Source organism: Schistocerca cancellata, chromosome 3, assembly GCF_023864275.1.
Source record: "Schistocerca cancellata isolate TAMUIC-IGC-003103 chromosome 3, iqSchCanc2.1, whole genome shotgun sequence".
Classification (NCBI taxonomy): Eukaryota; Metazoa; Arthropoda; class Insecta; order Orthoptera; family Acrididae; genus Schistocerca; species Schistocerca cancellata.
Window position 1 is genome coordinate 397,748,294 of NC_064628.1, and position 26,726 is coordinate 397,775,019.

Here is a 26,726-nt window from a genome sequence, read left to right on the forward strand (position 1 = left end):
AGTTCACTCTTCTTATTAATCACAAATTACATTAGAGAGCACACATATTTACATGCATATGTAAGAACTAGGTTCCCGTTGAGACTTCTAAACAATATTTTTTATTGCCTGATTCTGTAGGACAATTACTTTTTTTCTTAACTGCATTGCTGTAGCATATTATGGAGTTGCACAACACTGGTGCAAGTGTGCTGGCAACCCCTCTCCAGATTAACACAAAAGAGAGAGAGAGAGAGAGAGAGAGAGAGAGTGAGCGAGAGAGAGAGAGGGGGGGGGTGTTTTCTAGGTGCAAAGCAGGCAGATGTGAGTGTTTTTCATTGACTTACACCCATTCTGTTACCGACTCAGTTCGTTATTCATCTGGATGTCTATAAATATTTTTTCTTGTTTGTTTCTGCCAAAATGCATTTGTTATAGCATAGATTGTTTTTCCATTGAGAATCCATACTGAATCTGTTATTGATAGTTTATTTTCGGAAAATGGTTTAACATTCTCTTTTAAACTACCTTGTGAAAAAATAACTTTAATTTCACTTTTGATGACTCCCTAACAATACACAGTTACATTGCCAGTGCATTATTGTTTAACTTTTCATAAGCCTCACTAATAGTTTGCAGGCAAACCTCCACATACTACTACAATAGTTTACTATTGAACATACGAGCAGTAAAAACCTAACCACAAAGTTCACAGTTCTTGAAGAATAGCAAGGTACGTATGCAGCAGACACTGCCATTGGCTTTACACACAGCCTAATTGTTTAACACTTATTCCACAGTTAAGTTGAAGCATTGTTGTTGCTCTAACCAACACAGGTTTCTCGTCTGAAGCTCAGCCGTGAACTGACAGTCTCATGACCAAAAATGAGGTCCTTATATATCATCACAATAATAGGTACTGAAACTACACATTGTTTGAAGTTAAATTTACAGAAATTACAATTAAAACTTGACTCATTAAATTAAGTGAATACATCGAAAAATTGGTTCTTTTTAACAGTTTCTTCTACTGCAAGAGTTAGGCCAAACTATTTGTTTAAATCATGAAATTAACAAATATCATCATGAAAACAGTACTTTTGACAAAACTGTTCATTACTTTGGAATTAATTCAGGACTGGTTATGCTAACATGTTTTTGAATAGAACAATATAGATACTTTAAGATTACTAGTATTTCATCTTACGAATGTTTATAATTAGTACAGAATTTATATTTGTTTATACATCAACAATAGGATTTAAGTTACAAAAAAATTACTGATTTCACCCTATAATGAAAGATACTAACTAGGAATAGTTGAAATAAATTAGAAAAGCAATTACATACCTAAAATTAAGCACAAAATTAGATCTGGTGTTACATTCTCTAAGGCTAAAGGCCAAGCTTTCTCTTTTATGAAAATGCAATTATACTCAACTATGTTAATGGTAATTAATTTAAAAATGAAAAAAATGAATTTTAAGCAGGCAGATGGCAAAACAAGAGGGGAAGAAAAAATATCTCAAATTCTCCCAATCATTCCACCAATTTTGAGGATTGTTACTAAAAAATAATTAAAAAAGCCAGTGAAAAAATATAGACTTGGGAAAATGCAGAGCGTTTTACCAACAGATACTGTGAGAAATAGGAAAGGATACAGAAACAGTATAAACAAACAGTGTAGGACAGCACATGTAAATGAGGAAATAAAGGCATACATAACAATAGTCTGCTGTAATATGTTGCTTCCATAATTTTTCTTCATCTGCAGTACTTCTTTCTCTATTGCTATAGATTTGTGAGTAAATTCTGGTTGGAGCTGTCACTGGTAGCAGTCATGTGAACATGAAGTGAGCTTGCTTGTGTGAATGTGAGTGTTCTCTTTGCTGGAAAAGGGTTTGCCCAAAAGCTATAATAAGTAACAGTCTTTTCGTTGTGTCTGTCTGCAACTCAGTGGGTCAACTTTAAGTTAAGTAGCAATCTGTCCTTTTTCTAATAGCGCTGATATTCCAACCTGGAGTTTCCATTGTTTGAGTAAATTAAACTTTACACTGCTTCCACAGTGGAATAACCAACACACTGACTGCAATACAGAGGAATCAGGTCCAATTCCCTGGCTATCAGTGATTGTTCCTCAGTGGGAGGACCGGAATGGAGTGCACTCCAACTCATCGCCCATTCTGTTTTCCTACATACTGCATTCAAATGACGCCATATGGCAGATGAAGACTCAGCGATCAGTCTTGCAGTTACTTGTTTTGTTCAACCCATTACAGTACTGGATTTTTTTCCCCTTTGACTTTCTCTCCAGTTTCCAAGGAAGTCACTTGATTAATGCAGATTTGCTATCAACTTTTGCAAGCTCCTATCAGCTAAGCTAAAACTCCAGAACTTCTATTAGAGTGACTTACTTACGTCATGTATCTGCTGTAAATCACAAATTGAAATGTAGCTTCCAGATATTTAAATAAATACCATTAAATAATACCTTATAAAGGGTTGCCTCATGAAATGTTTGCATGACATAACACCAGGAGTAAGATATTGAATTGGGCATCCACCAATGTATAATTCTTCACACCAGTTTTTTTCTACATAATCAATAGGTTTTAAAGCTTCCTCTCCAAACAGTTTCAAAAGATGATGTAATACCAACTGCTTTCGTTTTTCAGCCTATAAAGAAAATTTTGATAAAACATTAATCTGTAGTATTAAGACAGTGTTACATATAATTTAGTTCTGACAACATGCACAGTTAACGATTGAAAAAGCTCTCCAATTTTCCTCACTCAGCCATTTTTTGTTTTTCCTCTCATTCATTCATCATGTTTGATAGATTCCATCAAGAAGAACCCTACCTTCAAGTATGTGGAAGAAGTCAATTTTCACAAAGGATACTGCTCCAGCAGTAAACTGTCACTATAATTGTTAATGCTGTTCATACTTCTGGCAGATAAATATAACCTAGTAAATCAGGGAGGAAGCTACTACTATGAGAAATGATGCTGCTTTTTCAATTACAATGTATAGACACTGTTTATCTTCTACTAGTAGCTTAATATTTACTTGATTGTGTAGGTATTTTTCAAAGAAAAGTCTACATGTGTAATACCACAGGCCTAGTTACACTTCACTGCTACTTGTTGCACTGCTTTACAGTGAACACAGCTATTTGCTATTTACCTAACACAGGAAGTGACAATTCTTGAATACAGATAATAAGAAGAACTGGCTCATTTGGAATGTCTCTTTAGTTTTCTTTTAATTTGGTCTTGATTTTAAGTATCAAGCTTCATGTTATAAGGGAGCTGACTGAATACTAGAATACACAACTTAACTCTGAAAAACGGAGGAGGAGGAAAAGTGTACATGAACCTTAGTTTTGTGTCTTGTCTTGTGATTGTGCAAATCACATTTCAGCTGAATTTGTTTTTTTCTTTATCTGCAATAAGTAGAGGCAGTGGGAAGTCTGGTGCGTCGAATGGTACACCCCAGGTGTTACATGCTTCATCCACTGTCCCTGCTGTCGAGACATCTTCGTGGGTACCGGGCGCGGTTGGGCCACCCTCTCCCCAAGGGGAGTGGCGGAACCAGCAGCGTTCGCGGCGCATGAGGCGGAGGGTCAATGTGGAGGCTGGCCGTGTGGCATCGCCCGCTCTGCCTGTGAGTGGACATGTGGCCGCTCCTTCAGCAAGGTCCGAGCAGGCACATGGGGGGAGGGGTTTATTAGTGATTGGGAGCTCCAACGTTAGGCGGGTGATGGAGCCCCTTAGGAAAATAGCGGAAAAGTCAGGGAAGAAGGCCAGTGTTCACTCTGTCTGCTTGCTGGGGGTTCTCATCCGAGATGTGGAGGAGGCCCTGCCGGCGGCGATAGAGAGCACTGGGTGCACCAGACTGCAAATTGTTGCTCATGTTGGGTTCAGAGGTCATCCTCAGTTCATACAGGTGGTTAGCAGAGTTGGTGAAGGCAGAAAGCCTTGCTCGCGTTGTGGAATCTGAGCTAACTATTTGTAGTATCGTTCCCAGAAACGATCGCAGTCCTCTAATTTGGAACCAAGTGGAAGGCTTAAACCAGAGACTCAGACGATTCTGCGGAGATATGGGGTGCAAATTCCTCGACCTCCTCTATCGGGTGGAGAAATATAGGGTCCCCCTGAATATGTCAGGCTTGCACTACATGCAGGAAGCAGCTACAAGGGTAGCGGAGTACATGTGGAGTGCACATGTGGGTTTTTTAGGTTAGAGAATTCCCTCTCTAGGCCCAACAAGACGCCTCCTGAGACGCGGCAAGGTAGGAGTAGGCAAAATGCAACAGGGAATAACAATATTAATGTGCTAATAGTAAACTGCAGGAGCATCTATAGAAAGGTCTATAGAAAGGTCCCAGAACTGTCACAATGCCCACATAGTACTAGGGACAGAAAGTTGGCTGAAACCAGATGTAAACAGTAATGAAATTCTAAACTCAGATTGGAATGTATACTGCAGAGACAGGCTGGACAGTGAAGGGGGAGGTGTGTTTATAGTGATAAGAAGTGCAATAGTATCGAAGGAAATTGACTGAGATCCGAAATGTGAAATAATTTGGGTGAATGTCAAGGTTAAAGCAGGCTCAGACATGGTAATTGGATGTCTCTACAGGCCGCCTGGCTCAGCAGCTGTTGTGGCTGAGCACCTGAAGGATAATTTGGAAAATATTTTGAGTAGATTTCCCCACCGTGTTATAGTTCTGGATGGAGATTTTAATTTGCTGGATATAGACTGGGAGACTCAAACATTCATAACGGGTGGCAGGGACAAAGAATCCAGTGAAATTTTTTTAAGTGCTTTATCTGAAAACTACCTTGAGCAGTTAAACAGAGAACCGACTTGTGGCGGTAACATATTAGACCTTCTGGTGACAAACAGACCCGAACTATTTGAAACAGTTAACACAGAACAGGGAATCAGCAATCATAAAGCGGTTACTGCATCGATGATTTCAGCCGTAAATAGAAATATTAAAAAAGGTAGGAAGATTTTTCTGTTTAGCAAAAGTGACAAAAAGCAGATTTCAGAGTACCTGACAGCTCAACACAAAAGTTTTGTCTCAAGTACAGATAGTGTTGAGGATCGGAAAAGAGCCACCGTGGTACAACAACCGAGTTAGAAAACTGCTGCGGAAGCAAAGGGAACTTCACAGCAAACATAAACATAGCCAAAGCCTTGCAGACAAACAAAAATTATGCTAAGCAAAATGTAGTGTGAGGAGGACTATGTGGGAAGAGGCATTCAATGAATTCGAAAGTAAAGTTCTATGTACTGACTTGGCAGAAAATCCTAAGAAATTTTGGTTTTATGTCAAAGCGGTAGGTGGATCAAAACAAAATGTCCAGACACTCTGTGACCAAAATGGTACTGAAACAGAGGATGACAGACTAAAGGCCGAAATACTAAATGTATTTTTCCAAAGCTGTTTCACAGAGGAAGACTGCACTGTAGTTGCTTCTCTAGATTGTTGCACAGATGACAAAATGGTAGATATCAAAATAGACCACAGAGGGATATAGAACTGATGGGATACCAGTTTGATTTTACACAGAGTACACGAAGGAACTTGCCCCCCTTCTTGCAGCGGTGTACCATAGGTCTATGGAAGAGCGCAGCTTTCCAAAGGATTGGAAAAGGGCACAGGTCATCCCCGTTTTCAAGAAGGGACGTCGAACAGATGTGTAGAACTATAGACCTGTATCTCTAACGTTGATCAGTTGTAGAATTTTGGAACATGTATTATGTTCGAGTATAATGACTTTTCTGGAGACTAGAAATCTACTCTGTAGGAATCAGCATGGGTTTTGAAAAAGACGATCATGTGAAACCCAGCTCGCGCTATTCGTCCACGAGACACAGAGGGCCATAGATATGGATTTCCAGGTAGATGCCGTGTTTCTTGACTTCCGCAAGGCATTCGATACAGTTCCCCACAGTCATTTAATGAACAAAGTAAGAGCAAATGGACTGTCAGACCAGTTGTGTGATTGGATTGAAGAGTTCCTAGATAACAGAACGCAGAATGTCATTTTCAATGGAGAGAAGTCTTCCGAAGTAAGAGTGATTTCAGGTGTGCCGCAGGGGAGTGTCGTAGGACCATTGCTATTCACAATATACATAAAAGACCTTGTGGATGACATCAGAAGTTCACTGAGGCTTTTTGCGGATGATGCTGTGGTATATCAAGAGGTTGTAACAATGGAAAATTGTACTGAAATGCAGGAGGATCTGCAGTGAACTGACACATGGTGCAGGGAATGGCAATTGAATCTCAATGTAGACAAGTGTAATGTGCTGCAAATACATAGAAAGAAAGATCCCTTATCATTTAGCTACAATATAGCAGGTCAGCAACTGGAAGCAGTTAATTCCATAAATTATCTGGGAGTACGCATTAGGAGTGATTTAAAATGGAATGATCATATAAAGTTGATCGTCAGTAAAGCAGATGCCACACTGAGATTCAATGGAAGAATCCTAAGGAAATGCAATCCAAAAAAAAAGGAAGTAGGTTACAGTATGCATGTTCGCCCACTGCTTGAATACTGATCAGCAGTGTGGGATCCGTACCAGATAGGGTTAATAGAAGAGATAGATAAGATCCAACGGAGAGCAGCACACTTCATTACAGGATCATTTAGTAATCGTGAAAGCGTTACGGAGATGATAGAAAAACTCCAATGGAAGACTCTGCAGGAGAGACGCTCAGTAGCTCGGTATTGGCTTTTGTTGAAGTTTCGAGAAAATACCTTCACTGAGGAGTCAAGCAGTATATTGCTCCCTCCTATGTATATCTCGCGAAGAGACCATGAGGATAAAATCAGAGAGATTAGAGCCCACACAGAGGCATACCGACAATCCTTCTTTCCACGAACAATATGAGACTGGAATAAAAGGGAGAACCGATAGAGGTACTCAAGGTACCCTCTGCCACACACCGTCAGGTGGCTTGCGGAGTATGGATGTAGATGAAGATGTAGAAAAACCACCTGTATTAATGAATGGCTGAAATGAACACCTGGTCTCAGTTCTAGGTTGCCTCCATAATATTTTATACTACTACTGACAGAATTTAAAAATTTAAAATGGTGCCATAATCTACTCATTAACAGAAATAATCTTACAATAAACACTTAACATGATAAGTAAAGTATTACAGCTAGAAACTGCAACCTTTCCTTTTCTCACTGACACCCTACATGAAATAATGAAAGAAAACAATTTTATTTCTACCTACATTTTACTTATATCAGTTCATGCAATAATTGTACATGGTTATTTAATCCCATGGCTAATTATTTCCGGTGTATGGAACAGTATCATAGTAATAATGAATATATTTAAAAGGAAGACAGTTCAAGAGTAAAAAAATGTTCATGGCTTTGCCACCCAGCAGATTGTCTCAAACTTAGCCTCCATTGTAACCATTATGTGCTGTACATCTCTTAAAGAAAAAACTGTGCCTATTGGAAGATGGCATGGGTCACACCCATCTAAAAGAAGGGCAGCAGAAATGACCCACAAAACTGCTGTTCACTCTCATTGACATCCACTTTTTGTAGAGTACTAGAACATATTCTGAGCTGTAACATAATGAAATATCTCAAACAGAATGACCTGTCCCCTGCCAGATGGCAAGTATGTTGTAAACAATGGTTTTGCAAGAATAACTCCCATTTTTCTCACATGAGATCAAGAAAGCCAAAGGTCAAAGGAATCGGGTAGACATATTATTTCTTGACTTTCGAAAACCTTTTGACTTGGTACCATACCAATGGGTATTGAGGATTTGTTGGTAGGATGGATGCAGTTGTTGTTTCTATTTTCTGCACAATGTTTTGACAACTGACCCAGCTGTCTTTTTCAGGTGTTGCAAGTTTTGTTGTTGTGTGTTCTCAGTCTGGACTCCAACCAGACTGTGAAATATTACTGGTCTCACAAAGCCATTGATAGCTGTGTTTGATTCCCAATGCTCTCTATGTCCTTTGATGCTCTTTTGTTTTTCAGAGCCTGCACTGACATTCTATGAAATGCAAATTCTTTCAGCATTTGTCAGCTGTGGTGGATGCAATGGCCAGTGATTGATTTTTGGCTTCTCTTTCCCTGTCTCAGTCTCATCCTGTTCCTCAGGCACTCTTGATTTGGATTGCAACTATTCCAGGTCCCTCGCTGCTTGGGTCTGGCACTCAATTTATGACCATTTCACTGACCATCACATCTGTCAGAGGTGGAAAATGCTGAGAGAATTGGCATTTCACAGAAATTCAGTGCAAGCTCTGAAAAATAAAAGACCATCAAAGGGCATAATGGACATCTGGAATTAAACTTGGCTATAAATGGCAGTGTGAGACCAAGAATAGTTCCCAGTCCGGTTGGAGTCCAGGCAAAGATTTTATATAAAACAGCAACTCTCATAGCACCTTAAAATGACAGCAGGGTTGGTTGTCGAAATATTGTGCAGAAAATGGAAATGACAACTTGGCATAACACCTGGAAGCACATTATTAATAGGTGATACACTTATCTGTACTGAAGTATTATCTGGAAAAAAAATCTGCATGTATATCTAATCAGTTCTTGATAAGATTTCAAAGTGGTGCAGAGAATGGTAACTTGCTTTCAGTCCACAAAATATCAAATTGTGCACTTTTAAAAAAAAAAGCGAAGTAGTAGTCACAGCTGGAATAAGTCAAGTCATTCAAATACCTGGATAACCCATTTGTGGGCATATGAAATGGAATAATCACATAGGCTCAAGTCACAGGCAAAGCAGGTGCCGTACTCCGATTCATTGGCAGGATACTGGGAAAATGCATCAGTCTACATAGGAGAGTGCTTCAAAAACACTTGTGCATCATGCCTTAGAATGTTGCTCAAGTATTTGGGATTCATACCAAATAGGAATGCAGGAGATATTGAATGTATACGAAGAAGAGAAGCATTAATGTTCACAGGTCTGTCTGAATCATAGGAGAAAGTTACAGAAATCCTGAAAAATCTGAATTGGCAAACATTTGGAGGTAGATGCCAATTGTCACACAAAAACCTACTTATAAGGTTTCATGAATCAGCATTAAAGAGAAGAATCTAAAGATATACTTCAGGACCCTAAGTACTGCTCTTCAAGAGACCAGAAAGATAAAATTACAATACTTTGACATGGAGCAGCATGTGCCACATTTAGTGGACAAAAATCCTGGACCCAGTGAGCAACAATGGGCAGCACTGGAAGGCATGAGTCATCTTCTTGTCTGGAATGGACTTCATGAACAATTAATGTATCCACGCCATTTTCAGCATGTTCAGGGCCTAAAACCCATAACACCACAATGACAGATAGCATTTCTGCCTACGACTCTTGCAGAAGTGTGGTGCAAATCAACTGTTTACATCTTATTTACTGATGAAATGACATTGATAAGATGCTGTACTGTGAATTTTAATAATTAGCGTATGTGGGCTGATAAAAATCACCATGCAGCTGGAAAGAGAGGACTTCAGAAGCATTTCTGTCTGTCTGTATACAAGCAGATTTAGGTTAATAGGTTCATACATGCTATAACAGAGATTCAATGGGAATAAAAATCAAGACTTCCTCATTAACATCTTGTTTACTTCGCTGGAAGATGTGCTGCCTTGGCAGTAAAGACTAAAGTTGTTGTTTATTCTTGATTATGCACAAGCACAGCTTTGCAGCAATGTGCATAAACATCTGATGCTGACCTTTCATGACCACTGGATTATTTGGGTGAAGCTCCACACCTTGCCTCCACATTCCCCAGACTACAATCCCTAAACTCTCTGATTATGGGGACTCTTCAAGGACTTGGTCTATGACCACTCCAGTCAACTACTTGCACACACTACAGGAATGTGACTTCAGTGCATGCCAGCATGTACAACAATAACAGGACCAACTTTAAAATGTATATGGTTCCTTATGCCAAAAAATGGAAGGTTGCACTGGAGTGGATGGACATCACATTCCTATGAACAAATGTTGTGAATGGACATCATATTGAAATACTCCTATGTACAAGTGTTCACATTTCAGAACATATGTTTTCCTAGACCCATGTTTATTTGATTTGTTTTTCTTGTTTCAATGAGTACTACCACCTCTCACAAAATTTGATACTTTCTACACCACATTTTATCATGTGTATTGTGTATAGAATTCAGCAACTATTTTATAACTCTGTGTTTATTGAAAGTGTAATCATTCTTACACTTTTACTTATAACAACATCATTTACCAAAAGCCTTCTGTTTGATGAAATGAAATGTTGTGTGCCTGGGGCCTCCCGTCGGGTTGACCAGTTGCCTGGTGTAAGTCTTTTCAGATGACACCACTTCGGTGACTTGTGTGTCAATTGGGATGATATGATGATGATGATGATGATGACAACACAATACCCAGTCCCTGAGTGGAGAAATCTCCGACCCAGTCAGGAATCGAACCTGGGCCCCTTTGCAAAGCATTCAGATGCACTTACCACTCAGTTATTGAGGCAGACTTCTGTTTGATGATCTCATGCAAAAAATAAATAAAAAGTGAGCATTCCATCTACGAATTTGTGGTTAGATATTAAAGTCAGTTTCGATGAACCTTGATTCACATTACCACAATATGAGACATAAGATAATCTCCTTCCAGTCTTGTCAGTAGGATTCTGTAATGCAGTGAAAATATCTTTAACAAGTTAGACATAAGAAAAGAAATGGGGTAGCTCTGCAAATCCAAAAGAAGATTATGTTGTGAGAGCCACTCCGCAAATGATAGGATGACCTGATCTGAAAGACTGACAACTCCTTTTGAGTAACAACATTTGTCTTAAACAGGGCTATATTCTTAGAGAATGCAGATGGCTATTATTATTTGACCATTACATAAGTGGTCATGGATATATTATGCAAACAGCAGTTGCTCAACAGCTTAGTATAATCTAAGAAGCAGCACTTGATCAACAGCTTAATATAATCTAAGAAGCAGCAGTTAGTTTTTCTCTCTAATTAGTGGCTTCATTCTTATTTTTTTGTAATGTTCATTTGTGGTCTATGCAAATACAAATAGATTACAACATTAATGTTAGCTACCTTCAAATACAGCCTACAGAATTAGTTTCTCACAACTGCTTTTCTATCACCATTGTCAGTGTTATTGGCCCATTTTACTTCATTTCACTATCTGACACCTATCAGTGAACATTAATATGGATTGTGTCCACTCTTTGCCTTTATGATGGGTTGACTTTGCTGGCAATATTTCCTCCTCATTAGTTATGTGATCTACTCATCTAATCTTCAGCATTCTTCTGTAGCACCGTATTTCGAAAGCTTCTATTCTCTTTTTGTCTAAACTATTTATCGTCCACGTTTCACTTCCTTACATCGCTACACTCCATACAAATACTTTCAGAAACGACTTCGTGACACTGAAATCTATACTCGATGTTAGCAAATTTCTCTTCTTCAGAAACACTTTCCTTGCCATTGCCAGTCTACATTTTATATCCTCTCTACTTTGACCATCATCAGTTATTTTGCTCCCCAAATAGCAAAACTAATTTACTACAATGTCATCGGTGAACCTCAAAGTTTTAATTTCCTCTCCATCGATTTTAATACCTACTCCAAATTTTTCTTTTGTTTCCTTCATTGCTTGCTCAATGTACAAATTGAATAACATCGGGGAGAGGCTACAACGCTGTCTCACTCCCTTCCCAACCACAGCTTTCCTTTCATGCCCCTCGACTCTTATAACTGCCATCTGGTTTCTGTACAAATTGTAAATAGCCTTTCGCTCCCTGTATTTTACCCCTGTCACCTTCAGAATTTGAAAGAGAGTATTCCACTCAATATTGTCAAAAGCTTTCTCTAAGTCTGCAAATGCTAGAAACGTAGGTTTGCCTTTCCTTAATATAGCTTCTAAGATAAGTCGTAGGGTCAGTATTGCCTCAGGGTCAATCCATTTCAAATCACCCAGGTGATGTTGCTCATCATTTTTGATTTTCTTGATTTTTAATCATGACTTCCCTGTAGACAGACATTCACAAAACACTGTTATAAAAATTTTTATGTCATAGTTTTTTTCTGGCAGCAATTTTTACAATGGCGGTTGGGCAAATTTTAGTGGAAATCGACATTTGCGGAAAGTTTAGTTGCCAAGTTATTTTAAAAGATATCAGAATAATTCAAAAACCAGTGTGCTCAGCATGAAATGAACTTCAGGCATAATTTTTTTTAATTTTTCTATCATGCAAGAGAGTCACTCAAACTCTTTCTGTAAAGACTCTGAAAAAATTTATCAATCTTCACTTTTTAAGGCCTTCAATTTTCATGAAGGAAGAGAGACTCACTAATAATATGTTATCTCTGTGTTGTGTACTTACATAACTACCTGCAGTAAAAGTTGCAGTCCTGAGAATGCACTCCTTTTTTTTTCTAGAGCTTTTCAGAAATGGCCAAAACCCTTCTAACGTCAATTTTCGCTGATCAATATCTAAAAGGGACTGAATGAAAACAAGTGAAAATATTACAGAATGTTCTTTATTCTCATGGGAATATCTCAGAAAAAATTATGACTGAGACTCAACTACATTGAGAGTAATAGAGCAGCATATTTCAGTAAAAACGCTAGCCCTCTACATGCTTGTGCAGTGCCAAGTTAGCAAACAAGGGCTTGAAATTATTACAGTTGACATTGGTCAAATGATGTTTAAATCATTACATACAATAAATTATCAAATATTTCTACTTTTAAATAACAATGGGCAGAGATAACAATTGGTAAGAGTTCTAATTCTGAAAATTAACGGTACATTTGTTGTACTACACTTGCGTACAGTATACACATAATAATGTTTCTCCATGTATACAGATTTAAAACTTCAGTTGTAACTACTTGCCAGCTGCAATTTTCATTAGGGAGTTAAACAAACATGATATTTCATTGCATAGTTTATCAGTTATGTTGTGTGTTCTACCAGACACTTTGTGAATTCCATTAGAGTTACTTTTCATATTACTTTCTTTGCAGGACCCAAGACAATAATCAAGTGCATAACAGTTTTGTAAGTGTAGATCCGAAGTCTCCCATCTTCAACTGTTTTCAAGAATAGTAGATTTTTCAAGTATTGAAATGAGTTGGTTTGTGGGTGAACTAATAAGTGAACAGTGCTATAAACAACACTACAAGAAGAAAGTGCATCAAGAATTAATAAGAGTGAGTGACTTGCCAGCTGAGGAACAATGCTTGTTAAAATTAAGAATTTCGAAAGAAATTTCTAATATCTGTTATTACCACAAAGATAAATATTTAGACAAATACAACCACATTTTTGGTAAAAAGTGTTGTGACCCATTCGGTACTCACAAAAAGCCAGTTAAAAATGGTTTGCGTAAAATACTAGTTGAACACCTAAACAAAAAAAATGTGGATATTAACCTAATTCCTGGACAAGCTCTATGCCCAACTTGCGCATCAAGAATATTTGTAAATAAACCAGCTGAAAAAGTGGCAATTAGTGTTGAGAATGATCCTGAATTTCTTCCTGGGCCTTTTGAATTGGTTGAGGATGATCCTCTGCATCAAGTAGAATCAATCTGTGAAACTTTGGAATTATCTCCTTTACGTAAAATAACAAAGCTCAACAAAGACCAGCAACAAAGAAAAAGTGACAAAATTACAAGTGCTGTCAAGCGAAAATTGGAAGCATCTTTCCATAATGACTTAGATGCTCAGAATGGAAATAATACAGAAAATGTACAAAGTGAGTATGATATACTTATTACCAAAATGAAAGAAAAATTCAAAGTTTACAGTAAAGATGACAAAATTAAGATAATTAGCCTCTTGCCAAGATCATGGTCAAAGAAAAAAATAATCGAGGAATTTGGTGCACCTTTCGAAAAGACAAGGTGCCAACAAAATAAGTGAAGTTTTCTATGACCAAAGTGGTGTGTTCTTCCGGGTTCATCAGGAACTAATACTGTATGCGTTTGCAAGCATCATCAAAACACAAAGCTTATGATGGAAGGAGCAAAGCTTAATGCAAATTATAAAGACCTGATAGCTTTCATGGTATGTGATACTGATAATGCAAAATGTGTGCTTGACATATGTGCAGGATGTCCTGGACCAGATACCCTACTTGATATCTTAAAAAATGAACTTGACATCTTGCCTGATGAAGTAGTTTTCAGGCAATGGCTACAAACTGATAGAGTTGAGCTTATTACACAGCTAATGCCCAGTGAGGAATTTTTACAGTCTCTTATCGATAAGCTGGTGCTTTTAAAATCCCATCACTTTATCTCAAAAGCTCACGCTCAATATTTTAAGGAAATGAAAGAAAACCTGAAAGAAACCCACTGTTTAGTGATTGGTGATTTTGCAGAAAACTATACATTTACAGTACAGTATGAAATTCAAAGTTTTCACTGGACTAATGCAGAAGCGATGCTGCATCCATTTGTCATGTACTTTAAAAAAGAAGACAACGAGTGTTGCAAATCTATTTGTGTAATTAGTGATCACCTAGAACATAATACCACGACTGTGTATGCATTTCAACATCACCTCATTAGAGAAATTAAGAATATCATATGTAATGTTGAGAAGATAATCTACTTTAGTGATGGCGCAAGCAGCCAGTACAAAAATAAGAAAAACTTCATTAATATCTGCCAACACAAAAACGATTTTGGTTTACCAGCAGAGTGGAATTTCTTTTCCTCGTCACACAGAAAGAATTCTTGTGATGGGATAGACAACAAAAAGAGAAGTTACACGAGCTTCCCTTCAAAGTCCTTACACAGATTTGTTCAAATACTGTCAACAGAATATTACTGGAATTAGATATATATTTGTTTCTTCAACTGAAATTGAACAAATCAAAACAAAGCTGACTAAGAGATTTGATTGTTGTTTACCATTGAAAGGAACAAGAAGCTATCACAGATAAGTTCCCATAAGTGACAATCAAATAAGATGTTTTGTTACTACCAAAGGCTCCAACTTTGATGATCATCAAACTTCAATACTTTTTACAAATGTATCATCTTTTACAAATAACGATTTTGTTGTTTGTATGTATGATGAGAAGTGGTGGCTTGGAAAAATTGAAGAGAAAAGTGAAGGTAACAATAATGTTTTAGTGCATTTCTTTCACCCTTCTGGTCCAAGAACTGCCTTTCAACTTTCCAAAAATGACACTGCTTGGGTGCCTGCAAATAAAATAGTACGAACGCTGACTCCACTGGAACTCACAACAGTGTCTTGTAGAACACACAACATAACTGATAAACTATGCAATGAAATATCATGTTTGTTTATATTATTATGTGTATACGGTACGCAAGCGTAGTACAACAAATGTACTGTTAATTTTAAGAATTAGAACTCTTACCAATTGTTATCTCTGCCCATTGTTATTTAAAAGTAGAAATATTTGATAATTTATTGTATGTAATGATTTAAACATCATTTGACCAATGTCAACTGTAATAATTTCAAGCCCTTGTTTGCTAACTTGGCACTGCACAAGCATGTAGAGGGCTAGCGTTTTTACTGAAATATGCTGCTCTATTACTCTCAATGTAGTTGAGTCTCAGTCATAATTTTTTCTGAGATATTCCCATGAGAATAAAGAACATTCTGTAATATTTTCACTTGTTTTCATTCAGTCCCTTTTAGATATTGATCAGCGAAAATTGACGTTAGAAGGGTTTTGGCCATTTCTGAAAAGCTCTAGAAAAAAAAAGGAGTGCATTCTCAGGACTGCAACTTTTACTGCAGGTAGTTATGTAAGTACACAACACAGAGATAACATATTATTAGTGAGTCTCTCTTCCTTCATGAAAATTGAAGGCCTTAAAAAGTGAAGATTGATAAATTTTTTCAGAGTCTTTACAGAAAGAGTTTGAGTGACTCTCTTGCATGATAGAAAAATTAAAATAAATTATGCCTGATGTTCATTTCATGCTGAGAACACTGGTTTTTGAATTATTCTGATATTTTTTAAAATAACTTGGCAATTAAACTTTCCGCAAACATCGATTTCCACTAAAATTTGCCCAACCGCCATTGTAAAAATTGCTGCCAGAAAAAAACTATGACTTAAAAATTTTTAAAACAGTGTTTTGTGAATGCCTGACTATAGGGATCTCATGATAAAAAATCAAGAAAATCAAAAATGTTGAGCTACAAATTTTATTCATATTGGGTGATTTGAAAAGAATTGACCCCTCACATGTTCCAATATTTCTACGGAATCCAAACTGATCTTCCCCGAGGTCGACTTATACTAGTTTTTCCATTCGTCCGTAAAGAATTCGCATTAGTATTTTGCAGCTGTGGCTTATTAAACTGATTGTTCGGTAACTTTCACATCTGTCAACACCTGCTTTCTTTGGGATTGTGGGATTGGAATTATTATATTCTTCTTGAAGTCTGAGGGTATTTCGCCTGTCTCATACATTTTGCTCACCAGATGGTAGAGTTTTGTCAGGACTGGCTCTCCCAAGCCCTTCAGTAGTTCTAATGGAATGGTGTCTACTCCCGGGGCCTTGTTGTGACTCAGGTCTTTCAGTGCTCTGTCAAACTCTTCACGCAGTATCATGTCTCCCATTTCATCTTCATCTACATCCTCTTCCATTTCCATAATATTGTCCTCAAGTATATCGCCCTTGTATAGACTCTCTATGTACTCCTTTCACCTTTCTGCTTTCCCTTCTTTGCTTAGAACTGGGTTTCCATCTGAGCTCTTGATATTCATACAAGTGGTTCTCTTTTCTCCAAAGGTCTCTCTAATTTTCCTGTAGGCTATATCTATCTTACCCCTAGTGAGATAGCCATCTCTGCTTAGCCATTTTGCACTTCCTGTCGATCTCATTTTTGAGATGTTTGTATTCCTTTTTGCCTGCTTCATTTACTTCATTTTTATATTTTCTCCTTTCATCAATTAAATTCAATATTTCTTCTGTTACCCATGGAATTCTACTAGCCCTCACCTTTTTACCTACTTGATCCTCTGCTGCCTTCACTACTTCATCCCTCAAAGCTACCCATTCTTCTTCTACTGTATTTCTTTCCCCCATTCCTGTCAATTGTTCCCTTATGCTCTCCCTGAAATTCTGTACAACCTCTCATTCTGTCAGTTTGTCCAGGTCCCATCTCCTTAAATTGCAACCTTTTTGCAGTTTCTTCAGTTTTAATCTACAGTTCATAACCAATAGATTGTGGTCAGAGTCCACATCTGCCCCTGGAAATGTCTTACAATTTATAACCTGGTTCCTAAATCTCTGTCTTACCATTATATAATTTATCTGATATCTTCTAGTATCTCCAGGATTCTACCATGTATGCAGCCTTCTTTTATGATTCTTGAACAAAGAGTTAGCTATGATTAAGTTATGCTCTGTGCAAAATTCTACCAGATGGCTTCCTCTTTCATTTCTTACCCCCAATCCATATTCACCTACTATGTTTACTTCTTTCCCTTTTCCTACTCTCGAATTCCAGTCAACCATGACTATTAAATTTTCATCTTCCTTCACTACCTGAATAATTTCTTTGATTTCATCATACATTTCATCAATTTCTTCATCATCTGCAGAGCTAGTTGGCGTATAAACTTGTACTACTGTAGTAGGCACGGGCTTCATGTCTATCTTGGCCACAATAATGTGTTCACTCTGCTGTTTGTAGTAGCTTACCTGCACTCCTATTTTTTATTCATTATTAAACCTACTCCTGCATTACCCCTATTTGATTTTGTATTTATAACACTGTGTTCACCTGACCAAAAGTCTTGTTCCTCCTGCCATCTGAACTTCACTAATTCCCACTGTATCTAACGTTAACCTATCCATTTCCCTTTTTAAATTTTCTAACCTACCTGCCCGATTAAGGGATCTGACATTCCACGCTCCGATCTGTAGAACACCAGTTTTCTTTCTCCTGATAACAACGTCCTCTTGAGCAGTCCCCGCCCGAATGAGGGACTATTTTAACTCCGGAATATTTTACCCAAGAGGACGCCATCACCATTTAACCATACAGTAAAGCTGCATGCCCTCAGGAAAAATTATGACTGTAGTTTCCCCTTGCTTTCAGCCATTCGCACAGTAAGACCATTTTGGTGATTGTTACAAGGCCACATCAGTCAATCATCCAGACTGTTGGCCCTGCAACTACTAAAAAGGCAGCTGCCCCTCTTCAGCAATCACGTGTTTGTCTGGCCTCTCAACAGATAATCCTCCATTGTGGTTGCACCTACGGTATGGCTATCTGTATCGCTGAGGCACGCAAGCCTCCCCACCAATGGCAAGGTCCATGGTTCACGGGATGGGGGGGTCAATCTAGCAACCAAGAAATTATGCACAAAGTTTTTCATTTAGTTCATGTCCATTAATATCTATTGATGAAATCAGTAGGTTACTTTTATTTGTTTGGAACTGCATGATATGAGACTTTGTGAAAATAATCTATAGAAGAGGATCACCATTATGCCATAATATTTCAACTTTCTGAGCAAAATTTTATGAACTGTGCAATAATGAAAGATCTTGGCAAGATTACAGATAATATCAACACAGGCAGAAATTCAATTGTAATTTCATATCCAGTATTCTCTTTAGGTAATTCTTTTCAGACATCTAACTGAAAGGCAATTAGCAACTTCTGGGAAAAGGAAAGTCAGTATCCTGTGCAGTGACTGTTCATCTTTATTTTTACAGAGGGGCATATCAGTGAAATTTTTGAGCATAATTTCTCTCTTCTACTGCATTTTGTGACTTATTCCACAACTTTGATATCCTTAGAATACAGTGTAAGATTGAATAAATGACTTCTTTATCTGCCCCTCCTCCCAAACTAATGCATTTAATCTCTCTAATGCATAGGATCTGTTAATTATGAAGATTCAAGACTCTATAGAGTCAATAATTGCTTTTTTCACTGTCTACTATTTAGCACCATCATTTTTTATCAGTTACTACTTTTTTTGTGGCATTGTTAATGATCAAAATATGCTGCAGTAGATAATTTTAAATTATTGCAAGACATATATACTTCTTAAAACTAGTGGAAGACGTGTGTACTTCTTACAACTCACACTCCTAAGTATGAAGGAGTCCATTTGGCTGCCAGTTATGTGGCCCCCAATTGCTGGATGACCCCCAGGAGTGGTCAGGTCATACGTCATGCTAATCGGAAACTCTGCTGGATCTAATCCACCATCACTTACTGCTTCACCCGACAATTCTTTCTCACGCCAAAAAGCCTGCATGTTATCATTATCATTAGTATTTTTAAGTTCTGAAACAGAAAGTTCTACTTTTAACGCAATAATACACACTGAATTAAGGTCAATTCACACTGAATTAACGTCAGTAGTGAGAAGTGATAGTCTTCAGCCAAAAAGGAGAAAAAAAGACACTTTTTACACAGATATAAACATGTATATAGTCATAAAGCAATTTTGTCATATGTAATTAGGTGTGAAACTGATAAGCTAGAACCATTGCTTAGTATTCATCTTATGCATGTGAATAACAACACTATAAAATCAATAATAAATAAATAAATTAAAATAAACAATAGTCAAGCAGATAATGTGATTAATCATAAAAACTATATAAAATTCTTTAATTGGTTATAATAGAGGGAAACATTCCACGAAGGAAAAATATACCTAAAAACAAAGATGATGTGACTTACTAAATGAAAGTGCTGGCAGGTCGATAGACACACAAACGAACACAAACATACACACAAAATTCAAGCTTTCGCAACAAACTGTTGCCTCATCAGGAAAGAGGGAAGGAGAGGGAAAGACGAAAGGATGTGGGTTTTAAGGGAGAGGGTAAGGAGTCATTCCAGTCCCGGGAGCGGAAAGACTTACCTTAGGGGGAAAAAACGACGGGTATACACTCGCACACACACACATATCCATCCACACACATATACAGACACAAGCAGACATATTTAAATATGTCTGCTTGTGTCTGTATATGTGTGGATGGATATATTTAAATATTTAAATATGTCTGCTTGTGTCTGTATATGTGTGGATGGATATGTGTGTGTGTGCGAGTGTATACCCGTCCTTTTTTCCCCCTAAGGTAAGTCTTTCCGCTCCCGGGACTGGAATGACTCCTTACCCTCTCCCTTAAAACCCACATCCTTTCGTCTTTCCCTCTCCTTCCCTCTTTCCTGATGAGGCAACAGTTTGTTGCGAAAGCTTGAATTTTGTGTGTATGTTTGTGTTCGTTTGTGTGTCTATCGACCTGCCAGCACTTTCATTTGGTAAGTCACATCATCTTTGTTTTTAGGTATAAATTCTTTAATTGGATAGATAAAAAATCTACTCACCAAGCAGCAGCAAAACACACACATAAAGACTGTTGTGAGTGGCAAGCCTTCAGAGCCAGAACAATGAAAGCGTAGAAAACTAAAACAGAGTGAAGCAAAGAGTAGTTACAGTTAAGAAAAGCTGAGATGGAAGAAATTAATGTAAATTAGGCCCAGGTGGCTGGCAAGAACCGATGACATGTTGTAGTGCTAGTTCCCACCTGCAGAGTTCTGAGAAACTGGTGTCTGAGGGCAGAATACAGATGGCACATATGATGAAACAGGTGCCAAGGTCACAAATGTCATGTTGTAGAGTGTGCTCTGCAAGAGGATATTGCGAGTTGCCAGTATATACCCTCTGCCTATGCCATTCATCCTAATTGATAATTTGGTGGTAGTCATGCCAATGTAAAAGGCTGAACAGTGTTTACATAATAGCTGGTATATGACATGTGTCATTTTGCAGGTGGTTCTCCCTTTGATAGTGTATGATTTGCCAGTTACAGGGCTATTACACTATGTGATCAAAAGTGTCCGGACACCTGGCTGAAAATGACTTACAAGTTCATGGCACCCTCCATTGGTTATGCTGGAATTCAATATGGTGTCGGCTCACCCTTAGCCTTGATAACAGCCTCCACTCTCGCAGGCATATGTTCAATCAGGTGTGGGAAGTTTTCTTGTGGAATGGCAGCCCATTGTTCACAGAGTGCTGCACTGAGAAGAGATATCGATGTCGGTCAATGAGGCCTGGCACGAAGTCATTGTTCCAAAACATCCCAAAAGTGTTGTATAGGATTCAGGTCAAAATTCTGTGCAGGCCAGTCCAGTACAGGGATGTTATTGTCATGTAACCACTCCACCACAGGCCGTGCATTGTGAACAGGTGTTCAATCATCTTGAAAGATGCAATCACCATCCCCGAATTGCTCTTCAACAGTGGGAAGCAAGAAGGTGCTTAAAACATCAATGTAGGCCTCTGCTGTGATAGTGCCATGCAAAACAGCAAGGGGTGCAAGCGCCCTCCATGAAAAACACGACCACACCATAACACCACTGCCCTCCGAATTTTACTGTTGGCACTACACACACTGGCAGATGACGTTCACTGGACATTCGCCATACCCACACCCTGCCATTGGATCACCACATTGTGTAGATTTGTCATTCAACACAACATTTTTCCACTGTTCAATTGTCTAATGTTTACACTCATTACACCAAGCGAGGTGTCCTTTGGCATTTACTGGTGTGATGTGTGGCTTATGAGCAGCTGCTTGACCATGAAATCCAAGTTTTCTCATCTCCTGTCTACATGTGACAGTGCTTGCAGTGGATCCTGATGCAATTAGGAATTCCTGTGTGATGGTCTGGATAGATGTCTGCCTATTACACATTACAACGCTCTTCAACTGTGGGCAGTCTCTATCAGTCAACAGACAAGGTTGGCCTGTACACTTTTGTGCTGTATGTGTCCCTTCATGTTTCCACTTCACTATCATATCATAAACAGTGGACCTAGGGATGTTTAGGAGTGTGGAAATCGTGCATACATATGTGTGACACAAGTGAGACCCAATTACCTGACCACATTCTAAGTCCATGAGTTCCGCAGAGCACTCCCTCTCCCACCCCCCATTCTGCTCTCTCTCTCACTACGTCTAATGACTACTGAGGTCGCTGATATGGAGTACCTGGCAGTAGATGGCAGCACAATGCACCTAATATGAAAAATGTATGGTTTTGGGAGTGGTCGGATACTTTTGATCACATAGTATACAGGTGGTGGTAGGAGGGTGCATAGGCCAAGTCTTGCAGTGGGGCAGCCTTTTCCACTCCCTACCTTCTTCTTCTTCTTCTTCTTCTTCTTCTTCTTCTTCTTCTTTTTTTTTTTTCCCACTCTCACGATTTTTAACTCTCCAAACTGTCCTCTCTTGCCATGATGAATCCAATCTCATTTTACATCCGTTCCTTTCTAAAACATTCCTGTGCACTGTCAAAACTAAGGTCCCACATTCTGTTTCTTGAAACCTGCTTGTCCCTTGGAGTTACTCCAAAAGGCCTAACGTTGAAAGTCCCCGTTTCTGGATGCAGTCCTACCCTACACCAGGCTCTTTTGCAGTTTCAAATACAGAAATCTCTTGCTCTTGTCCAGTTAATCTGTGATCTACATGCCTCATCAGCAAATTTCCACTCTACCAAACTTCTCTACTTCTATAAAATCCTGCAGTTATCTGCCCCTCATGTTTCCTTGAATGGTATCATCCGCCAAGCCAACATCACACTGCAACAACATGCCAGACTTCACCTCAAAAAGCTATCCCACCTTCCCCTAAATTACCTGAACAATGGTGTTTCCCTTCCTGTCCCTCTGCATCTCCCTAAACAGGCACACCATCAACCACCACTCCTCTCCTACAAACCAAGCTTGGCCAATCTCCTTAACATCCCACAGCCTTCAGCACTGCCTCTCAGGCCTAGAGCAACCCATAATCCGAAGAACCAATCACAACAGTACAATGTCCTTAACTTCTCATCTAAAGCACTCTTCCCTCCTGAATTGTCCGTATTATCTAAGGGCCTCACTTTCAGCCCTAAACCCGCATTTGATCATGCTGCTTTGGTGAAGGACCTCCTTTCCTTCACACATAATATCCATTGGAAATACCACTTCGCAACCCAACCCCAAAACCTTTCCAACAGCAAACCTGACATTGAACCGAGCCTTGAACAGTTCAGACTGTGATCTCAACTTGATCCACCACCACTACGTCATAATCATCTCTTACATGCCTTTCAAGAATTCCTCACATCCAGCATTGCCTCACAACCCTTCCTCGGGCCCCTACCACATGACCCTGACCTGTCCCCTGCAGTACTCCAAGTCCTATGTTCCCTAAAAGCTGATGACTCAATCATTATCCTCCCAGCAGACAGTTCTTGACCGAAAGGTGTATGTTAGCGAAGGTCTATGCCAGCTATCTGACACCTCTACATACAGCATCTGCCATCAAGATCCCATCCCTGTGATCCAAACTGCTCTGCAGTCCCTCCTTAAAACCTCGGGCACCTCACAAGGACTAACACCACAGTCCATAGAACTTCTCACCCCACCCAACCATGCACCCCCACCTTCTACCTTTTTCCTAAGATCCACAAACCCAATCATCTTGGATTCAAAGCACCCACCAAATGTATATCTGCCTTAGTTGATCAACTACTGCAACCCATAGTACAAAAACTCCCCTCCTACGTCAAAGATACCAACCATTTCCTAGATTGTCTGAACACTGTGCCCACCCCACTCCCACCACACACCTTGCTTGTCACGACTGATGCCACTGCCCTCTATAACAACACACCCATGTATATGGTCTGTCTGCTGCTGCTCAGTCAGCACCCACCTGATTCCAAACCTATGACATCCTTCCTACTCACCTTAACCAACTTTATATTTACCAATAACTACTTCGCCTTTGAGGGGTATGGCCATGGGTACCAGGATGGCTCCTTCCTATGCCAACCTTTTCCTCAGTCGCTTGGAAGGGGCTTTCCTGGTTTGGTTTAGATACATTGATGACATCTTTAACATATGGACTCATGGTGAGGATGACCTACTAAAATTCCCAGAATGTCTGAATACTTTCTCCCAATTAAATTTCACATGGTCTATTCTCAATCCCATGCCACTTTTTTTGATGTTGATCTCATCCTCACTGAAGGCCAGCTACACACTTCCATCCACATGAAACCTACCAATAAACAACAGTGCTTTTACTCTGACAGTTGCCATCCTTTCCATGCCAAATGTTCCCTCCCATACAGCCTTGGCATCTGAGGCAAACGTATTTGTTCGGATGTAGACTATTAACAGCAATACCCCAACATTCCCACCTCAGCCTTCACTGCATGTAATTACCCCACCAGTCTAGTTAAAAAGCAGATTTCCCAGGCCATCACATCCAGTCCTGGTACTGCTGATCCCTCCACAAAACAGCTTCAGATAACACCTTTGGTGACTCAGTATTATTATTCTGGTCTTGAATGTGTTAATAAGCTACTTCAACAGGGCCATGACTTCCTAAAATCATGTCCTGAAATGAGATCCATTCTGTCTGAATTTTTGCCCACCACACCTAGAATAGCTTTCTGTCCCCCTCCCAATCTCCACAATATTCTTGTCAGACTATAATGGTACAGCCTGTCCCAAAACTCAAATGAAATGTGTAATTCTGCACCCATCTCCCTGCTCTATGGCTCCTACCCCTGGACCGTCCCCACTGCAAGACTTGCCCTACGCACCCTCTTACCACCACCAATAATAGCCCTGTAACTGACAAAACATGCACTATCAAAGGGAGAGCCCCCTGCGAAACGACACCCGTCATATACCAGCTATTATTTAAACACTGTTCAGCCTTCTACATCGGCATGACTACCACCAAATTATCATTTAAGATGAATGGGCATAGGCAGAGGGTATATACCGGCAACTCACAATATCCTGTTGCAGAGCATGCTCTACAACATGATATACGTGACCTCAGCGCTGGTTTCAGAATACCCGCCACCTAGATTCTTCCCTCAGATACCAGATTCTCCGAACTCGGCATGTGGGAACTAGCAATACAATATGGTCTTGGTTCTCACCATCCATCTGGCCTTAATTTACATTAATTTCTTCCATCTCAGCTTTTCTTCACTGGAATTACTCTTTGCTTCATTCCGTTTTAGTTTCCTGTAATCTCTGTCTTGCATATCACCCTGTCTTCCACCTATAAGCTCTCAGGTTTTAAACTCTTGTCTGATGCAGTCCCCAACAATCAGTCTTTTCTTCACATCCTGCATGGTAAGTCTCCCTTAATTTGCAGTTCTGGGTGACTTTCCCAAAATCTACCCCTTTTCCTAGATCCTGCCAGTCCTTTTCCTTCACCCTTCTTCCTCCTCCTACAACCCTTCTGCCTGAAGAAGGAGCCACTGGCTATGAAAGCTTGCCAATCACAACAGTCTTTTATGTGTGTGTTCTGCCACTGCTTGGTGAGTAGATTTTTTTATCTATCCAATTAATGAATTTTATAAATAATTGATTGTTTTCATTGATATGAATATAATAGACGGAAACATTCCACATGGGAAAAATATATCCAAAAACAAAGATGATGTGACTTACCAAACGAAAATGCTGGCAGGTTGATAGACACACAAAGAAACACAAACATACACACAAAATTCAAGCTTTCGCAACAAACGGTTGCTTCATCAGGAAAGAGGGAAATACGAAAGAATGTGGGTTTTAAGGGAGAGGGTAAGGAGTCATTCCAATCCCGGGAGCAGAAAGACTTACCTTAGGGGGAAAAAAGGACAGGTATACACTCGCACACACACACATATCCATCTGCACATACACAGACACAAGCAGACATTTGTAAAGGCAAAGAGTTTGGATATGTGTGTGTGTGCGAGTGTATACCTGTCCTTTTTTTCCCCCTAAGGTAAGTCTTTCTGCTCCCGGGACTGGAATGACTCCTTACCCTCTCCCTTAAAACCCACATTCTTTCGTCTTTCCCTCTTTCCTGATGAAGCAACCGTTTGTTGCGAAAGCTTGAATTTTGTGTGTATGTTTGTGTTTCTTTGTGTGACTATCGACCTGCCAGCACTTTCGTTTGGTAAGTCACATCATCTTTGTTTTTAGATATATGATTGTTTTCATTGTTATACATAACCATGAACCATGGACCTTGCCGTTGGTGGGGAGGCTTGCGTGCCTCAGCGATACAGATGGCCATACCATAGGCGCAACCACAATGGAGGGGTATCTGTTGAGAGGCCAGACAAATGTTTGGTTCCTGAAGAGGGGCAACAGCCTTTTCAGTAGTTGCAGGGGCAATAGTCTGGATGGTTGACTGATATGGCCTTGTAACACTCACCAAAATGGCCTTGCTGTGCTGGTACTGCGAACGGCTGAAAGCAAGGGGAAACTACAGTCATAATTTTTCCCGAGGGCATGCAGCTTTACTGTATGGTTAAATGGTGATGGCGTCCTCTTGGGTAAAATATTCCAGAGGTAAAATAGTCCCCCATTCGGATCTCTGGGCAGGGACTACTCAGAAGGACATCATTATCAGGAGAAAGAAAACTGGCGTTCTACAGATCGGAGCGTGGAATGTCAGATCCCTTAATCGGGCAGGTAGGTTAGAAAATTTAAAAAGGGAAATGGATAGGTTAAAGTTAGATATAGTGGGAATTAGTGAAGTTCGTATGGCAGGAGGAACAAGACTTTTGGTCAGGTGAACACAGTGTTATAAATACAAAATCAAATAGGGGTAATGCAGGAGTAGGTTTAATAATGAATAAAAAA

The 26,726-nt window shown here is 39.2% G+C and overlaps 1 protein-coding gene across 1 annotated transcript in view; it reads right to left on the minus strand.

Annotated features, from left to right (window-relative positions):
* Nucleotides 1–26,726, minus strand: part of LOC126176334 (amine oxidase [flavin-containing] A) — a 252,211-nt gene that overhangs the window by 12,811 nt on the left and 212,674 nt on the right. Inside the window, exon 7 of the mRNA XM_049923486.1 lies at nucleotides 2,471–2,655. Within this exon, the coding sequence (XP_049779443.1) occupies nucleotides 2,471–2,655 (185 nt within the window). The remainder of the gene's footprint in view (nucleotides 1–2,470; nucleotides 2,656–26,726) is intronic.